Source organism: Ceratotherium simum, chromosome 20 (genome assembly GCF_057802395.1).
Source record: "Ceratotherium simum simum isolate JZ-2026a chromosome 20, ASM5780239v1, whole genome shotgun sequence".
NCBI lineage: Eukaryota > Metazoa > Chordata > Mammalia > Perissodactyla > Rhinocerotidae > Ceratotherium > Ceratotherium simum.
The window spans coordinates 16,219,132-16,238,467 of NC_141919.1; the positions used below are offsets into that span (position 1 = coordinate 16,219,132).

At 42.0% G+C, this 19,336-nt stretch overlaps 1 protein-coding gene across 1 annotated transcript in view; it reads left to right on the forward strand.

Annotated features, from left to right (window-relative positions):
- Positions 1-226: 226 nt before the first annotated feature.
- TRPM6 (transient receptor potential cation channel subfamily M member 6) overlaps positions 227-19,336 on the forward strand; it is a 147,662-nt gene continuing 128,552 nt past the window's right edge. Inside the window, exon 1 of the mRNA XM_014794705.2 lies at positions 227-602. Coding sequence (XP_014650191.1) covers positions 276-602 — 327 coding nt within the window. The 5' untranslated portion in view covers positions 227-275. The remainder of the gene's footprint in view (positions 603-19,336) is intronic.

Consider the following 19,336-nt stretch of genomic DNA (forward strand, 5'->3'; position numbering starts at 1 on the left):
GAGCGCTCACAGGTACGCGGGGCCGCCGGCGGGCGGCGGGGCCAAAGAGCCTCAGGCGATTCCTTTACCAGATCTGAGCCCAGGGCCCTCCCTGGCTGAGGGTGGGGCCAGTCGCACAAGTATCTAACTCGTATATAGAATAGCTAGGATTTCCGAAATACCTGTTTTCAAGTTCTCTGGTCTCCACCCGAAGCCGATAATCATATCTGAGGTTTTGGCTAACGTAGAGCACCTACTAAAGGGCAAGTCTCGCAGACCCCGTTCCAGGAGCTGGAATGGGGCCAGCGCAGAGGTGGTGTCGGAGCGGAACCCTAACGGGGCCCGGGGTTCAGCCTAGGGCGGTGGGGACACATCCCAGGAGAGGAGGTAGCTCTCCGGTTCCGCTCCGGGCCGGCGGCACAGGAGACCGGACGTGGCGTGAGCCGGGAGCCGGGAGGAGAGAGGGCGCAGTGCGGAGCGGCGGGGGGCACGCCTGTCCGCTGGGGACCCAGACGAGCCGGGCGTCGCAGGTCCCGGAGGCGGCGCGAGAAGTGCCCCGGCCGCTGTCTGCGCCCCTGCGCGTCCCGCGCCGGCGTCCCGGAGCGATGCGAGTGCAGGTCAAGGTAAACGCCGGCCCCGCTCCGGCCGCTCCATCCCCCACCTCGCGCCGCCCGGGCGCGCAGCCTCAAGCCCCGCGCAGGGGCTCTCTCGACTCCCGGCCGCGAGCGCCGCAGGAAGTTCTGCAGGGCTGGAGAGGGGGGCGCCCCCGGCCGCTGGGGACGCTTGGGACAGAAGTGAGCTTGGGGAGTTAGGGAGAGGAGTGGAGACCCTGTCATGTCTGGGTCTCTTATAAGGCGGCCAAGCCTCAAACTGGCCATCACTTACCTGTTTTGTCTGGATTGGCATACACTGCGTGTGAAGTACCATTTATTGAGCACATAGTATTTCACGCATTTCGGCATAGTCTGGCTGTTAAGAGCACTTTCTTTGAAGGCAGATTACCCGAATTAGCATCTCAGCTGCACCACCAGCTATGCTCTTGGGCAAATTACTTAACTTCTGTGCTTCCTCATCTGGAAAATGAGATAAGAATATTTATAACTTGAAGAGTAAATGAAATGCTATATACGCAACGCACTTGGTGTAATGTCTATCGTATTTAGCAGGTTGCAAAAGTTTGTGACTGTTGTCATTTCATCCTGGCAATAATGCTATGAGGTGTAAGTATCATGACCCCACCTCCCACCCCACTGGGTTACAGGCGAGGAAAAGCAAGCTGAGGAAGAAAAACAGAGTTGACATTTGAACCCGGGTCAGTCCATTAAAACGCTAAGAATTTGGATATTCTATCCATACGTAGGATTTTGATCATTTGTTCCTAGGGAAAATGTGAGTCACCCTTAACTGCCAAAGTGGGAACCGGGGTCTTCAGTTTCTTTTCCCCTGTATACAAATTTTGGTGTTTCATTTTTCATCTGTTTTGGATTCTTCACAACTGATAAAGCATGAGATATTGGCTTGACTGGCATCTGGGTTTGCCTATAAGAATCTGGCTGTTTCTTAGGTCCCTCCCTCCCCCAGGAGGTTGTAAACCATTTGAGTCGGGACTCAGCATGAGCCTCCTTTTTTTGGCCAAAACTGGGGACTAGTCCCCTAAGATAGTATTAAATTTTCCTTGATAGACATGGGCATGAACAGCATTTTTAGTTGATTGTACTCCAGAGGAGAGGGGGAAGACCCAGACAGCATATTGGTGATTTGCCACAAATTTTCGTCTTGTCTTGCCTATTTACAATTCTCTATCATAGCGATTTTTTTTGACAGGATGTCTATGCCAAAACTCAAGCGTTCGGTAAATACTGGACCTGAGATATGTCTTGCCCCTTTTTCTTTCTTGCCTCTTTTTCTTTCTCGCTGGGTTTTCAATCATGGGTTTTCAGTATAGGCTGAAGAGCCCAAACACTGTCAGAGTGACTTTCATCACACTTCTGGTAGAGTCTTCCAGTGTTAGAACTGAAAGTGGCCATCCTACCTCTAACTCAGTTATTTTTGTGCGTGTCACATCAGAAATCTATGTAGCAACTATTTCCCGTAAAAACCATCATTGCTAGGTAAGGTGTTCTGATATGGGTCTCAGTTGTGCTTTTCTTTTCTTTTTTACTTCTTAGTTTTATTGAAGTTGTATATCGTACACATAATTCAGAATCAAATAATTCCATAAGTTTGTAACTAAAAACAGCAGAACTCTCCATCATTTTCTACTTTTCAGAAAGAGCAATCATGTTCATCTCTTAGCTAGTTGGTACTTATTCATGTCTCAAAATAATGCTTATATTGTTCCTTCTTGATTTTCCAGGTTTAGTCATCATATATTGTCTTCCCAGCATGGAATATGAGGATTCACTTTTCTTTTGTGTTCCTACACTTACCACTCATATGCGTCATTCCTAGTCTTTCCATCCATCTTCAGAATATAGTTATCTCATAATTATTAGTTAGGTCAGTATTTAGTTTGGTCAACATTATTACGCCTTCCTACACACTATTAAAAGCTGAATTGTGGGGCCGGCCCCGTGGCTTAGTGGTTGGGTGAGCGCGCTCCACTGCTGGCGGCCCGGGTTCGGATCCCGGGCTCGCACCGACGCGCTGCTTCTCCGGCCATGCTGAGGCCACGTCCCACATACAGCAACTAGAAGGATGTGCAGCTATGACACACAACTATCTACTGGGGCTTTGGGGGGAAAAAATAAAAAAAAAATAAATAAATAAATAAAAAAAAAATAAAAAAAAAAAAAGCTGAATTGTGTAGTATATGATTACTTTCCCCTTATTACTTTTGTTTTCCCCCAGAGTTGTCTTTCTGTATGTTTGCAGAGTTTTCACTAATTTAACCACAAGTTCTTTGCTAGTTGTCTAAATCTTCTCTCAAAGTGTTCCAGTACAACAGCTATTTTAATCAATTTTATCTTCTTCTTTTTATTTTATTTTATTGTTGGGTGAGGAAGATCTGCCCTGAGCTAACATCCGTTGCCCATCTTCCTCCTTTTTGCTGAGGAAGATTGTCTGTGAGCTAACATCTGTACCCATCTTCCTCTATTTTGTATGTGGGATGCCGCCACAGCACGGCCCGATGAGCGGTGCATAGGTCAGTGCCCAGGATCCGAACCCGTGAACCCCAGGCCGCTGAAGCGGAGGATGTAAACTTAACCACTATACCATCAAGCCAGCCCCCAATTTTGTCTTTTTGAGTACAGCTTTCTGACCTGCTTTGTTTGTCCAGACTGGTTGCCCTTGATGTTGGATGCACAGCTGTTTCTTTGTGCTCTCTCTCTACCATCATCTTGGGGATTCCCTTTCCCTCTCTGTTATGCTGGATCCTGTTTACTATGTCTCATGTCTTCTTCTTTCTTGATTTTTTTCCATTTTGGTGGAGCACATCCTCCAGTAGCTCTCTGAGAAAGGGTACATATAAGGTAGATTGAACTGATGTATTCTTATGACAAATTATCCTTCCAGATGTTTTTTCTCTTAAAAAAATTCCACTAACAGTGCAAAAATAATTACTTGTGGTAAATAATTCAAATACTACAAATAGAAATTCAAACAGAAAGTTGCCTTTCTACCCCTCCTCCTCATCCCCCCCCAATCCAGAGATAATTAAACTATTGGATTTGGAGCATATTATTTAGGTGTATTACTATGTACATATGTATTTATTGTTTTGATTTATGCATTTGTTTTTACATAAAGGGGATCACACTGTGTATATTGATATGCACAATTAAAATTGTGATTCCCAGATTCCTGATTCCTTTAAAAATAGTTCCTGGAGACCTTTCCATGTCAATACATATTGATGCTTCTTTCTTGAATAATATGTTCAGATGAGCTAGATCAATGAAGATCATGCATATAGCATTTTCTTGCTACCACTGTGCGTTTCTCTTCATGACCAATCATTCTGCTATGTTCATTCAGTCAAAAAATATTTACTGAGTGCCAACTATGTGCTAAGCCATGTTCCAGAACCTGGGAATATATGGTGTGCAAAACTTTTATTTTTGGGGTAGAGAGGACCAGTGTGATGCCTCTCAAGGACGGAATTGAGCTCAGCTGCAGCTTTAGTTAGCTTGTTTTTCCTCTCCTGGAATGCAAACATTATACAATCAAGTCTGTCTCTGTCTATCTCTCTCTCAGCATAAAATCATGACAATTACAAACCGAGCTCCATGACTTGTGTGCCACCAGAGCAACAGAATCATACCCCTGAGATATAGAAATAGATTTTCTGAATGTATAAAGAAAATGTGATATGTACACACACAACAGAATATTATGCAGCCTTAAAAAGGAAGGAAATTCTGACACATGCTACAACGTGGATGAACCTTGAAGATATTATGCTAAGTGGAATAGCCAGTCACCAAAAGACAAATATTGCATGATTCCACTTATATGAGATAGTTAAAGTAGTCCAGTTCATAGAAAAAATAGAATGGTGGTTGTCAGAGGCTCAGGGGAGAGGGAAATGGAGTTGTTTAATGGGTGTAAAGTTTCAGTTTTGCAGGATGAAAATGTTCTGGACATTAGTTGCACAAATATGTGAACGTACTTAGCAATACTAAACTGCACACTTAAAAATGGTTAAGGTCGTAAATTCTATATTATGTGTATTTTACCACAATTTAAAAAAATAAAGAGATTTTCGTACAAACTCCATGATGGGATTTGTCCTATAATTTGATTATAGTGATTGAACCTACTTGGATCTGGGGTCAGCTATTGCCTGGAATCCATGGCCTTTCCAGGGTGTGGGGAGGGAGTAGCAGTGGACAGCCCTGGGAACTTCCTTCTGATGGACTTGGCACCGGAACAATTAGCAGGTCCCCTTGTTAGGGGCAGCCCAGCACTCCTTTCCCTTTCTCTCCATGAGAGTTGGTATTTCCAGATCTCTGGGGAGGAGGTTCCTCTGTTATGTATAGTAGAGATAAACTCTGAGACTATTGCAGAGTGCCGTGACCAGTTACGCAATTGGGAGCGGGTGAGAAGTTATTTGCCTCAGAGGTTGCATTCTTTTTCAGAATTTGTAAGCTTCTGCCTCTTGAGAGCCTCCTGATTCATTTTGATTGGAAATGAAGATGATTACTCGGTAGCATGGACAGGTGCCCCCCCGGGCCTGGTTTCCTGGCATTTTCTCTGCTGGCCTTTGCTTTACAGCCCTGGCCTCGTGTGGGGTGATCTGTCGATGGCTGGCTCTGGATCTTGAAACACTCCAGGACCAGATAAGAGTCAGGTATCCCTGGATTGCAGCTGTGCTATGTGTTCTGAATGGTGAGTGCAGCTTGGCGAATTTGGTTGTGCTTTATTCCACCTCTCCCTAAACTATGTGTGGCCATCATACAGAATTTTCTTCCAGGCAGTCTCACAGCCTAGTGGGGTGAATGACTACAGGCAACCAAACTTCTCTCCTCACTACTGATTGAGGACTTGGAGCTTCTTATAGATGGTCATTTTTGTTGTGGGCCAACCACCTGGCCCAGGGGTAGAAACATCCCTGTCTATCAGAAACTTGTGCTTTCTGTACCAGCTGTGCTGGGTGACCTAGAAAAAAACACACTCTCTTGGGACTTTTTTGCCTACCCTGCGTACAAGTTGAACATCCTCTTGATCTTCCCTAGTATGTGGATGTGTTGGGATATGGCGCAGGAGACTCGCTCAAGTTGCCTGAACCAACCAAAGAGACTTAGGCCTAGGCAAAATTTTGCTTGTGATTAGGAGATCATAGAGCCTGAAAATCCTATGCCATTTTGGAATGTCTAGCATGTTCTTTCCTTTATCACTGATTTCCCTCAGTTGCAACTGAAAAAGGAGCAGAATATGGTAATTATAAACTCTCTAAAAATATTAGCAGGGAGACGAGAGGAGCAATGAAAGGACCCAAGAGTCAGAAAAGGTAGTTTTACTGCGGGCTGCCTGCCCTCCTGACCTCAGGCAAGTTACTTCAGTTTTCTTATCGTTAAAGCAAATAGCCACCGTTCACTGGCCACCTCTGTCTAAGAGGAGCGAACATGCTTTGAGTCAGATTCCTTTGAAAATCAGATGAAAGCAACAGAGCAAGGGCTCCAAAAGTCAAACTAGAGTGGAATCCTAGCATGCTGGGGCCTTTTGCTGGTCAGGGCAAGCCCTGACTAAAAATGGCTGCCCACCTGCAGCCCCAACTGGCTGTTGCCAAGTTGAAACTGAAGCCTAGTATTGCCTCATTCTGTTTTTTTCCCTTTCCTTGTTAAAGAAAATGCAAATGTACAAATTCTTTCTTGAAGGTGAACCCTCTTGGTTTTTACATTTTACTAGTTGCTTCAAAAGATTTTTAAAAATACTTTGTTGGCTGAACAAAACACATTTGTGGCCTGCATTCTGCCTATGGGCTGTTATTTATACACATAGTTTTCTGCTGTGGATTAGTCTTTCTTTCTGCTTGTGCTGCTCCCCACTTAAAAAAATTTTTTAACAGCTTTATTGAGATATAATTCACATATCATTTTACTCACCTGTTTAAAGTGTACAATTTAATGGCTTTTAGTATATTCACAGAGTTGTGCTTCCATCACCACAGTCAGTTTTAGAACATATTCATCATCGCCAAAAGAAACCCCACACCCCTTAGCTGTCAAGTCCCTCCATCCCCACCAGCCCTAGGCAACCACTGATCTACTTTCTGCCTCTATAGATTTGCCTATTCTGGGCATTTTATGTAAATGGAGTCATACAACTTGTATTCCTTTGTATGACTTCTTTCACTTAGCATAATGTTTTCAAGGTTCATCCATGTTGTAGCATGTATCAGTACTTCATTTCTTTTTCTTTTTTTTTTTGCTGAGGAAGATTAGCCCTGAGCTAACATCCACTACCAGTCTTCCTCTTTTTGTATGTGAGCTGCCACCACAGCATGGCCATTGACAGATGAATGGTGTAGGTCTGCACTTGGGAATCAAATCCGAGCCGCTGAAGCAGAGTGCACTGAACTTAACCGCTAGGCCACCGGGGCTGACCTTACTTCATTTCTTTGTATTGTTGAATAATATTCCATTGTATGGATATATAACATTTTGTTTGTCCATTCGTCACTTGATGGATACTTGAGTTGTTTCTGCTTGTTGGCTGTTATGAATAATGCTGCTGTGAACATTTGTGTACAAGTTTTTGTGTGGACATAGGTTTTCATTTCTATTGGGTAGTGGACTACCCATTTCTCTAGAAATGGACTTGCTGCATCATATGGTAATTCTATGTTTAGCCTTTTGAGGAACTGCCAGACTGTTTCCTAAAGCAGCTGTACCATTTTCCCTTCCCATCAGCAATCTATGATAGTTCCAATTTCTCCCCATCCTCACCAACACTTTGTGTTGTCTGACTTTTTGATTACAGCCATTCTAGTGGGTGTGAAGAGGTATCTCACTGTGGTTTGGATTTACATTTCCCTACTGGCTAATAATGTTGAGAATCTTTTCATGTGTTTACTGGTCATTTGTATACCTTCTTTGGAGAACTGTCTATTCAAATATCTTTGTGTGGCATTTATTTTTGAGCCAGCTCTTGAGATTTTCTCTTGAGAAATGTGCATATTCACATCCACACAAAAGTTAGTACACAATTTCTAGGGGTTCATGACCCTCTTGCTATCTCTCTGTGGGTCTGAGGATACCTACAGAGGACATGCTATGTAGCAGGATTCTTCGGGGCATTTTATATGCTTGATCTCACTCATTATTATCTACTAGGGACCTCATGGGATTCATGTAAGGATCATATGTTCAGGAAAGTGATTCGTAAACCCTAAAACACTATACAGCTTTAGGAATTGGTATAGGCACAAATTCTGTGGGTAAGTGATGGTGAAATGAAGTTGTTAAGGGCATGAACTTGAGTCAGACTGCCCATGTTTGAATCCTAGTGTCACTTTTATGAGCTTTTGTCCTCTTGGGCAAATTGCTCAACCTCCCTAAGACTCAGTGTCCTCATTAATAAAATGGAGATAATAACTGCTCCTATTTCCCACATGCTCTAGGCAGAGTTAACACAAACAAAGTGCTTTGTATTATGCAGGTGGGTGCATAGAAAGTGCTGAATAAATTGTTAACCTGCTGCTGTGGACTGAATGTTTGTGTCTCCCCCAAATTCCTATGTTGAAGCTCTAATCTCTGATGTGATGGTATTTGGAGGTGGGACCTTTGGGAGGTAATTAGGTCTTGAGTGGGGAGCGCTCATGAATGGGATTAGTGCCTTTATAAGAAGAGACACAAAAGAGATGATCTCTCTCTCTGCCATGTGAAGATCCAGTGAGAAGGTGGCCATTGTAAACCAGGAAGTGGTTTCTTACCAGAACTTGACCATATGGGCACTCTGATCTTGGACTTCCAGTTTCCAGAACAGCAAGAAATAAGTGGGCCGCCCCGTGGCTTAGCGGTTAAGTGCTCGCACTCCGCTACTGGCGGCCCGGGTTCCGATCCCGGGCGCGCACCGGCGCACCGCTTCTCTGGCCATGCTGAGGCCGTGTCCCACATACAGCAACTAGAAGGATGTGCAACTATGAGATACAACTATCTACTGGGGCTTTGGGGATAAAAAAAAGGAGGAGGATTGGCAATAGATGTTAGCTCAGAGCCGGTCTTCCTCAGCAAAAAGAGGAGGATTAGCATGGATGTTAGCTCAGGGCTGATCTTCCTCACAAAAAAAAAAAAAAAGAAATGCGTTTGTTTAAGCCACCTAATCTGTGGTATTCTGTTAGAGTAGCCCAAACTGACTAAGATCCCTGCTATAATTATGATCTTACAGAATGGGCCAGGTTATTACCTTACGGTGAAACAGGTTGGTCTCTAAATACGAAAACATCTTCCTTCTTTCTGGAGAAGGTAGATATCCTCCCTTGATCTTTTATAAATTGTTTTTTCTCCCGCAAAGCCCCAGTAGATAGTTGTATGTCATAGTTGCACAGCCTTCTAGTTGCTGTATGTGGGACGCGGCCTCAGCATGGCCGGAGAAGCGGTGCGTCGGTGCGCGCCTGGGATCTGAACCCCGGGCCGCCAGCAGCGGAACGCGTGCACTTAACTGCTAAGCCACGGGGCCGGCCCCTCCCTTGATCTTATAAAAGAGCAAGAGGTTTTGTAAATTGAACCTTGTAATCTTGGGAAAGAAAGTTTTCTTCCCACAGTTTTTTTTTTTTTTTTGATGAGGAAGATTGGCCCTGAGCTAACGTCTGTGCCCATCCTCCTCTATTTTGTATGTGGTACACTGCCACAGCATGGCTTGAAGAGCAGTGCGTCAGTCTGCACCCCAGAATCGAACCTGTGAACCTGGGCTGCCACCAGGCTGGCCCCCTTCCTGCAAGGATTTAAGGCCATAGGGTGCTTTACTGATTCTTGGCCTAGATTAGTTGATCCTCTCTAACCTCCTTCACCTCTGTTAGTGTCTGCTGTAAAATGATTTAAAAAACAAACAAAACAGAATAAAAACCCCACAATCTTTGTCCTTATCTGGCCTAGAGAAACTCAGGTTCCAAGCAGGCAGTTTTGCTCTGTGACCAGGATGTTAAGCAAGTAGATATTATAGTATTACAACAGAGAAGAAAGTCCAAAGTCTCAAAATTTGAACTCTTTCTAAAATTAGGTAAAGTTTTTAGGACAACCTTAAGAAAGGCAAACTAGGAGGAAATTGTGAATTGGCACGAGACGTTACAGATTGGATCTTTGTTCTTGAATGGAATAAACAGCAAGCCACTCAGGCTCCTGTTTCTATCTCTTGAGCTTCTTAAAGTCACTGCCCTTAAGAGGGAAAGGACATTCTTGAGAAGCAACTCTTACAGTGGAGACATTTCAGACAGAAACTGCATCTTGGTGAGTGGTATTTGGGTTCAGCAAATATCTAGTGTGAAGAGCAAGGTGATAGATGAAGGACTAGGAGCCATTTACCCTGAGGGAGCCCTTAGAGGTCCTTTTCTGTGCGATTATCTTGATGTCAGAGTCTCTCCTTTCAGTTTAACTGAAGGGAAAAGCTCTGTAAGGTCCAGGCCAAGAGAGAGTGTCTGAGAGTTCCTGGAATTCCAGTATTTTATCAGTTTTGTTCTTTGACCTACAATGATTTTGGTGTGTGTGGCCTGGGTTTTGTTGAAGTAAAGTTTTCATGATGCTTGTTAAAGATGGTACAGGAGCATTTATTCAAAAGGGGTAATACAACAGGAGTTTTACAGCAGGAAAGAGTGATCCAGCTTAATTCCAAATACAAGGACAAGTGGAGATTTATAGCCAAGGAGCAGGGCGGGGTGGGGGGTGCAGTCAGTGGATGGAAAATGACTGAGGAAACCTCAGGGCTAGGGGGATTTTTGCCAGACCAACTCAACAGAACTCTTGCTGAAGGAAGGCCAGGGTGATCAGACACCAAGACTGGGAGATTTTCATTAAAGTGACTCAGCAGAATTCTTAAATTCTCCTAAAACCAGATTAGGTGGGCCAAGGACAGAGCCCAAGGTAGTCAGAAAGAGCCTGACTCAAGTTTGGTCAAGGAGAGGGTCTTTGTCAGTTTGCAGTTGGAGGTGGCCACAGCAGAATATTTCTCTTTATAATACAATCACTAAACATTGTGAGCATTTGAGTGACACATTCTTAAAGAAGAAAAGCTGCTTTTCTTTTGTTTAATCTCTGTTTTATTATTGCCTTTTTGGGCCATTTCAAGGTTTCTTCCTTATGTGTAGAATATATTTCTTCTCATCTTACAATAGCAAAGGAAATTAAATACAGAAGAAATGTCTTAATAACCCAAACACGGTGAAAATGGAACGCTGTTCTGTAGTTTGGCTCCTCAGTGACTTAGAGAAAGGCATTGTGTGACAGCCATGCTTCCCTTTCCTTCCTGAATTGCATTGAAAGTACAGTCAGTCTCTAAACAACAACTTTGGAACTTTGAAAAGCAAGTGTAATAGCCAGAAACAGAGGCTGGGAAATTTTATCCTAGTAAATGATATTCCCCATCTGCCAACCTCTGTTATTCACAGGTTCTTGGTATCCCACTGACAGACTTCTGATACTCAACTTCCTGGACCACCCTCATTTTATTAAAACATCTTTTTCCTCCTAGAATTTTAGGAAAATTAGTTATTCTGGATGTGAATTTTCTGTTCTGAAAAACAAAAAACAAAACTGATTTTACCCTACCCTAAATCTTTTAACTTAAATTAAGATAAAAATCTTAAAGATTTCTATCTTTGAAATTAAGTTAAACATCTCAAAGTTTTTTTTTTTCTTTTTTGTGAGGAATATTAGCCCAGAGCTAACATCCGTTGCCAATCCTCCTCTTTTTGCTGAGGAAGATTGGCCCCGGGCTAACGTCCCTGCTCATCTTCCTCTACTTTATATGTGGTATGCCTACCGTAGCATGGCTTGATAAGTGATGCGTAGGTCTGCACCTGGGATCCAAACCTGTGAACCCTGGGCTGCTGAAGCAGAGTGCACAAACTTAACCACTAAGCCACCAGGCTGGCCCCCTCAAAGATATTTTTAAAAAGTTAAGTCAAAAAGCTTAACGATGAAAATAAAAATCTTACTTTAAGATATAAGATTTAGGAGAGGGAGCATTCTTAGTTGATAACTGGTGGAAATCTCTCAGAAAAGAATCTCTCAAAATTGCATTTTGTGGAAACAAGTGTGTGATACCCTCAGAGATGATCCTTGGTCAAATATATTTAGGGGAACAATGGATAGTTTATCCCTTTTGGAGAGTCACAATACTTGTGTGTGTTTAAATGGCCACAAAACATTTTCTTTTCCTTCTATGTAATACCTTTATTGTTCTGCAGGATATACTTTAGAAAATTCTGGTGAAATGCTCATGTATGTGCCCAACAATCAGTTAGGCAGTGGGGATACTGCAATGAACAAGATAGTTCCCTATCTTCCGGGGCTTAGAGTGTTGTGGGTCTAAATAGTTCATGACAGTATAGTGCGTGGGGGGAACCACAGAAGGCTCAGATGCATACAGAAGGAGATCCTGATTCAGAGATCCAGAAAGAGAGTTTCCAGAAAGGTTTTCTAGAAGACATGATGTCAAAATTGGTGGAGAAAGGAGGGAAATGGAGAGTATCCTAGGCAGAGAACAGCGTGTAGGAAACACCAGAAGGTGAATTCAGAGAATTCAAAGCCGTTCAGCATATTTAGAATGTAGAAATTGACGTAGCATGGGGCAAGAGATAGGCGAGAGAGGGAACACCTCAGATGAGGTAGGCAGTAGGCTATAAACCTTGTGAAGGACTTTTAAACTTTATCCTGAAGATAAGGGGGAAATCACTGAAAGGTTTGAATCACTTGTTCACTTTCACTTTAAGAAGATTATAGGCTTTATTGCAGAGACTGGATTGAAGATGGGAAATTTGGCGGCAGAAAGACCAGATGGAAGGCAATCTAGGCAAGAATTCATGGTGACTTTAGGGGAGTGGCAATATAGATGCAGAGAGGTGGGCAGATGCAAGAGTTATTTAAGAGAGAGAATCCATAGGCCTTGGTGGTTGATTGAATGCGAAGTAAGAATGGGGAAGAATTAAGAAGTTTCTAACTTGGACACCTGGGTACTGGGAGCCCTTAGGGCATACAAGAGTGGGGATAGGTTTTGGTGGGAGAAATGAAGGATACGGATTTGGACAGGTTAATTTGACATAAGGCTCTTTTTGTTTCTTTTTAAACCTGGTGAGGTGAATAGGGCAGGTTTTATAATACTTAGCTGAGTTGCATACGATGAATGGATTGTCCATAGTCAATGGGCAGTGAAAACACAAAGCCCTGACCTCTGACTCCTTCTGTTCTTTCTCTACTGTAACCTACTAATTCTCAAAGAAGTTGTGACTTTTGTAGATTATAATCAGAAAACTAGCCCTCTTTTCCCTGAAATCTTTTGGTTGAAGTCTTCTGGTCTTCAGTTGTCTTGTTGCTGTTCAATATTCACATATTTTCAAAGTTCTGCTGGAGATACTTTTTAACTTCTGAACATTAAAGCCATTTTGGATGTTTAAGGAGATTTTTGTTCTTCATGCAATAAAGCTTTTAGTGTATTTTGTTTTTAAATTATTTTTAAATTGAGGGAGTTGAAAATCCTTTTGGGAGGAAGTTGAATATTAATAATAAAAAATACTGTGGTTCCCTAAAGCAATTAAAATGCTTTATACTCAGTGTATTCTCTAATCTTTGAAAGCTGGTTAAGAAGCATACCTTTTGCTATAAATTGGTACAATCTCTTTGGAGGGCAGTGTGGCAATATCTGAATTAACTTTATCCTACAGATATATATGCACATGAAAACTATGCTGTATGTATTTTGGCTAAATAAGTTATGTCACTTCCATACAAAGGAATACTGGTCAGCCTCCAAAAGAATGAAGCAACTCTATATGTACAAATATATAAGGATATCCAAGCATTAATAAGTGAAGAAAAAGCAAGGTGCAGAACAGTGTGTATAATAGGCCTCTATTTATGTAAAAAAATTTTTTTTTGGTATGTGCTTATAAATGCCTAGAATATCTTTGGGAAAATACACAATGAACTGTAATAGAGTTTCCTTTGGGGGAAGGAAACCGGATAACTGGAATACAGGGTTGGGAGGGAGATTTAATTTTTTCCCTGTATCAAATGTTTTACCTTGTGGATTTTATACCATTTGCAAAATTATCTATTAAAAAACAAAGTTGCTGGGGCTTCGCTTACATGCTCCATGGGTGATAGAGGGAAGCCTTAGAATATAAGAACTGAGTGCAGCATTTTAACAGTTATAACATTACAGCAAATCTGCTTTGTGTGTTTGCTTTTTGCTATGTGGCGATTAGGTATACAGTTGTGAAAGGTTTCCCTGAAGTGATTATAATCACATTTTTAAAAAATGGAAGTGGAGTGCCTATTTATAAGCGCAGCTAAAGGAATGCTCATGAAAATTGACAGCTAGACAACTGGAAATTATTCTGAAAACCTCTGGGGTCCATCACCCAGGGAGAACAAGGTTGCTCCAGATTGCTGATAGCGATTTCTGACAGGCTAAGAAGAAAGCGAATTGACCTTGCTCTTCCTCCCTCCTCCTTTCCATTCGTTATGCCTTGCCCTGGCTTATCCAATTGCCCCATGATCCTCAATTACATTTACTCTTATCCTTTACCCCAAATTCCTATTCACTTAGAGTGGTTGTCTGCAGACCCTCAGATTCTGAGGCACACACTTTTTGATTAGCATATTAGGGACGTCCCTGCAATATTATGTGGCAGTTTTTTCCATAGGGTGTCCAGTGGGATATTATTGGTTCCTCATCTATCTTTTTTTTTTTTTTTTTTGTGAGGAAGATCAGCCCTGAGCTAACATCCATGCTAATCCTCCTCTTTTTGCTGAGGAAGACGGGCTCTGAGCTAACATCTATTGCCAATCCTCCTCCTTTTTTTTTCCCCCCAAAGCCCCAGTAGATAGTTGTATGTCATGGCTGCACATCCTTCTAGTTGCTGTGTGTGGGACGTGGCCTCAGCATGGCCGGAGAAGTGGTGCGTCAGTGCACGCTTGGGATCTGAACCCGGGCCGCCAGTAGCGGAGCGCGCGCACCTAACCACTAAGCCACGGGGCGGGCCTCCTCACCTATCTTAAGTTTGGTAGATCCTCTATTGAGAGAGCATCTCATATGCTTCGTGATCCATAGAACATACACTGTACTGTGCTGCTGTTGTTGTACTGGAAAGTGCTGGTGATAAAAAGGGGCACTGTGACTGCATGTGTGCATCTCCCACCTTCCTTTCACTCTCTGGGTGAGAGGGGCAAAGGAGAATGCTAAGATGTGCAGCCCTCAGAGCTAAATGGTCTATTTCCTTTTGAATATAGATAATAGGGTCTTGGGCAAAATTACCAAAAAGGAAAAGTTTGATATCCACTCCTCTCCTCTATCCGAAGAGGAAGCGTCTTCTTCAAGGCTGAGCCTTCCTCATTGGCTGTCCATACCATTTCTTTCCCTGCCCCTCACCCCCCAAAGTCTCCAAAGTCATTTTCATTCTCTCTAGTGTCTTTACTCTCTCTGTTTTTATTGATTTCTCTTTTATCTGCAAACAAGGTCCAGGCTTTCTGAACACAAAATAAACTTTCTTTCAACTTTGCCTATTAAACATAGTGTCAAAGAGCTCTGGTGCTGGTATTAGGTAGAACCTGCTCCTCCCCTGTAAAGAGGTAATAATGGTCGTATCCGTCATACAGTTGTGAAGAGTATTACTCTAGCTAAAGCACATAGAGCATTTAGCACAGCCTTTGGCATATATGAAGGGCTACATTAATGTTGGCTTTTGCTTTATATTGTTGATTTAGTGGCTGTTGTTTTTAATATTGTTTCTCCCAAGGGTATCTTACACTAGCTACCTCTTCTGTTTTACATCCTATTTCCTGAATCTCTCCAATCTGTTCATTCATCATGGACAAAATCACCATCCTCCTTACCTTCTTTGCAGTATCAAACACGTCTTCTCAGTTTTTCTACTAGCGTAATAATGCAAACTTTTTTTTATTAAAGAGAGAAACCTTCTCTCTTCTCTATTTCAGGTATCATGTCACCATCTTGATTAATAACTCTTTGTTTTTTATTCCCTGAACTCTTCTGCATCCTATGCTGAGATGTTTCTAAAGGTTCTTGGCTCTTTTATCTTCTTTGTTTTCTGCGCCCCAGTACTCGTGGCTTTTTGCCATACCTTAACATGAGTGTCCTCTTGAGTTCTCCTCCAGGCTGAAATCTCTGCATTTCTAACCACCATGGAATTCCATCACCATCTCTGAAAACCTATATCATCTTTGAAGGACTTTCCTAAGTTCCATGTCTTCTATGGAGACTTCCCAAATATCTGCAGGCAGAAGGGATTTCTTCTTCAAAGAAGTCTCAGAGCCTGCTCTTGTGCCATACTTGGAATCTATTTATGAACATAGATTCTTCTCCTTTGGTGTTGGTCTTTGGGACACAATTTTTTTTATTTTTATTAGAATAATATGATATGCTAATCAAATTATTTTTCAATGAATGAATGAATAAAGCTATTATTCTTAGAAGTATCAATATGTTAAAACAACAGTGGATAAATTGATGGACTATATTCTACCTATGAGTTCTGAAGGGCTGATCCCCTACTCATCATGCTTCAATGACATCTTTGGGAGAGAGGATGTGGTTGACACTAAAGTTAGCTGTAAAGTTAAAAATGAATGCAGTCAAAATTGTCCTTTTTGGGCCGGCCCCATGGCTTTGCGGTTAAGTGCGCGCGCTCCGCTACTGGCGGCCTGGGTTTGGATCCCGGGCGCGCACCGAAGCACCTCTTCTCCGGCCATGCTGAGGCCGTGTCCCCCATACAGCAAGTAGAAGGATGTGCAACTATGACATACAACTATCTACTGGAGCTTTGGGGGAAAAAAAAAGGAGGAGGATTGGCAATAAATGTTAGCTCAGAGCCGGTCTTCCTCAGCAAAAAGAGGAGGATTAGCACGGATGTTAGCTCAGGGCTGATCTTCCTCACACACACACAAAAAGTACTACAAGGCACTCATCGAGATGAGATGAGCAGACTAAGACGTGCATGTGGGACCTGAGACCAACTAGGAAACGGTAGATCCGGTCTCTTGCTCACATTCACCCTAGTGCCTACATGCAGTCACTTTTGGGCAATGGTTTTCCATATGTGGTCCAGGGACTCCTAGGGGTCTTTGAAACCCTTTCAAAGGGTCCTCAGAATCAAAATTATTTTCCTGATGGTACTAAGACATTATTTGCCTTTTTCACTCATTCTCTAATGAGTAGTTTTCCTGACGTTACATGATGAATCCACACTATCTAAAAAGGCTATTAAAATACTATTTCCTTTTCTAAACACATGTCTATGTGAGGCCAGTTTTCTTTATACACTTAAGCAAAACCACTTATTGCAACAGATTGAATGCAGAAGCAGATGTGAGAATCTAGCTGTCTTAAGCCAGACATTAAAGAGGTTTACGAAAAAAAGACAATGCTCTTCTCATAAATCTTTCAAAAATTTTTTTCGTAAAAAATATATTTATGTTAACACATAATAGGTTTATTATTGTTATTTAAAAGTAAACTAATCAGTAAATACTTTCAAAAGTCCAAGTTCTACTACGTAAATATTGGTAGACATACAAAAGTTTTTTGTTTTTTTTTTTAAAGATTTTATTTATTTATTTTCCCCCAAAGCCATAGTAGACAGTTGTATGTCACAGTTGCACATCCTTCTAGTTGCTGTATGTGGGACGCGGCCCCAGCATGGCCAGAGAAGCGGTGCGTCGGTGCACGCCCGGGATCCGAGCCCCGGCCGCCAGCAACTGAGCGCACACACTTAACCGCCAAGCCACGGGGCCGGCCCCATACAAAAGTTTTTTTGGAGGTCCTTGGTAATTTTTATGAATATGAAGAGGTCCTAAGCATAAAAAGTATGAGAACTGCTGCTCTTGGGCACAATATACTCCTAAACGTGGAATGGCATTGAAATTACCCACACTTAAAAATTTTTTTTCTTTCTTCTCACCTTTCTTCTTCTAGCCCTATCTCATTGTTTTAGCAAAGATTTTGAATTTGTCCAAGTTAAATACGTGGTATGTGTCTCTACCAAATTTCAAGAGGCAAAATCTTGTTGCAATGTTCTTTCTGCTGTGCTACACGGAGAAAGTAAAACAAGCGGTCTCCACTGTATAAAGAAACTTTACTATGGATGATATGAATAAAATTGCCTTTAACCCGTAATTCCTAATAAAGCCTTTATTGTCCAAGATGACGGAGGGTTTCCTGAAAGTCAATTATTTAAGAGTATAGCTTCACCTCAAGAAAAGGTTTTTTAGACTATGTAGTTTACTAGTTTTTAGACTACTCGGATGTAGTCCTAGTAAAGTTTTGGATAATTTAACAAGATATTTGGAGCATAAATAAAGACCATCTGCTTACGTGGATAACAAATTTGTGGGTATTTTGCTGCTTGGAAATTGGAGAAGATTGAGTGTATCTGATCTGAAAATCTTAACAGATTAGAGTGGTTATACAGTAAATAGGCCCAGTATTTGGTTAAACTCTGTACTTTGCTATCCAGGGATAGTTGTAAAGAACACTCACAAAGGAACCTCCCATTTCCTTTTCCTTTCTTATCCAAGTGATTTAACATGATCTGAAATTATAAATGTTTAGTTTGCATGTTTTATTCCCCAGAAGACTGGATGAGGCTGACGCATGTGTGGCAGCAGAGGAGAGGATATCTTGTCACTGCTATTTGAAATTGTGTTTTTGGACTGACGTAATGAGAGCTTTCACCAATTTAGGGAGGGCAGAGATGGGGTACGACGCCATTTTAGTTCGAAGCTTTACGATATGCTCTATTTGCCGGGTCACTATTGAGTTCTTCTAATTCTCTGTGGAGAATTCATAAATGTTTTGCTCATGTACTCATGAGTTCATATGATCTGGACATTCATTCTGAATGTCTAAATGCCATTGTTCCACAAGGCAGTATATGAAAATGTTAGTAAAATTTCTCACCTTAACAGGAGAAGTGACGTTTTAGGGAGTTGCGAGTTATTTGGTTGACATTCCATTTTTAAAGATGTTACCAAAAAAATCACTACCAGCAATATAGAACTCACCTTTTACTACCCAAAAAGAAGAAACTATGTAACGTTATTTTGTATTCTTTATGAGGTATTTCTAAATGCTGCCTCCTGGAAAGATCATTTCCTGGAAAACAAGTCAGGTCAACTCATGGCAGTGTTGGTGAACCAGATCCTTGGGTTTTGGTTATTTTAGGTTTGGATGCTCTTTGCCTGAGACTGTTAATCTTGAATTAAGTGAGTCCTATCAGGTCTCCTGGCAGAATGTGGACCAGGCCCCGTAGAAGACCCTGAGCTGACTCTTTCAAGTGGATGGGCTGGTTTTGCACTGATGCAGTTCCCCAAGGTGACAGATGGTACACCGTGGAAGTCCGCCTGCCTGGCACTCAGTGTGAAGAGGTCCTTGCTTCAAGGGAGGGGTGTGTAGAGAAAATCTCAAATGTCCATCTAGAGTCTGAAAATATTACTTCTCTATTTGATCCATTCCGGTGCTTCCCTACGTGTTTCCAAGATAAATAAGATAACGCCCTGTCTTGAAGTAGCTTACAATGACGTTAAGAGAAAGGCAACTGAATTAAGTGCAATTAAGCCTTGTGAGTGCTGTGATATGTATAAGAGAGAGTGGGGGACATAAAAATGGGAGTATGTAGTCAGTTTCACCTGGAGAAGTATTTCTTAGATATTAGATTTTTTTAAAGTACAAAAAAGTTTTAAAA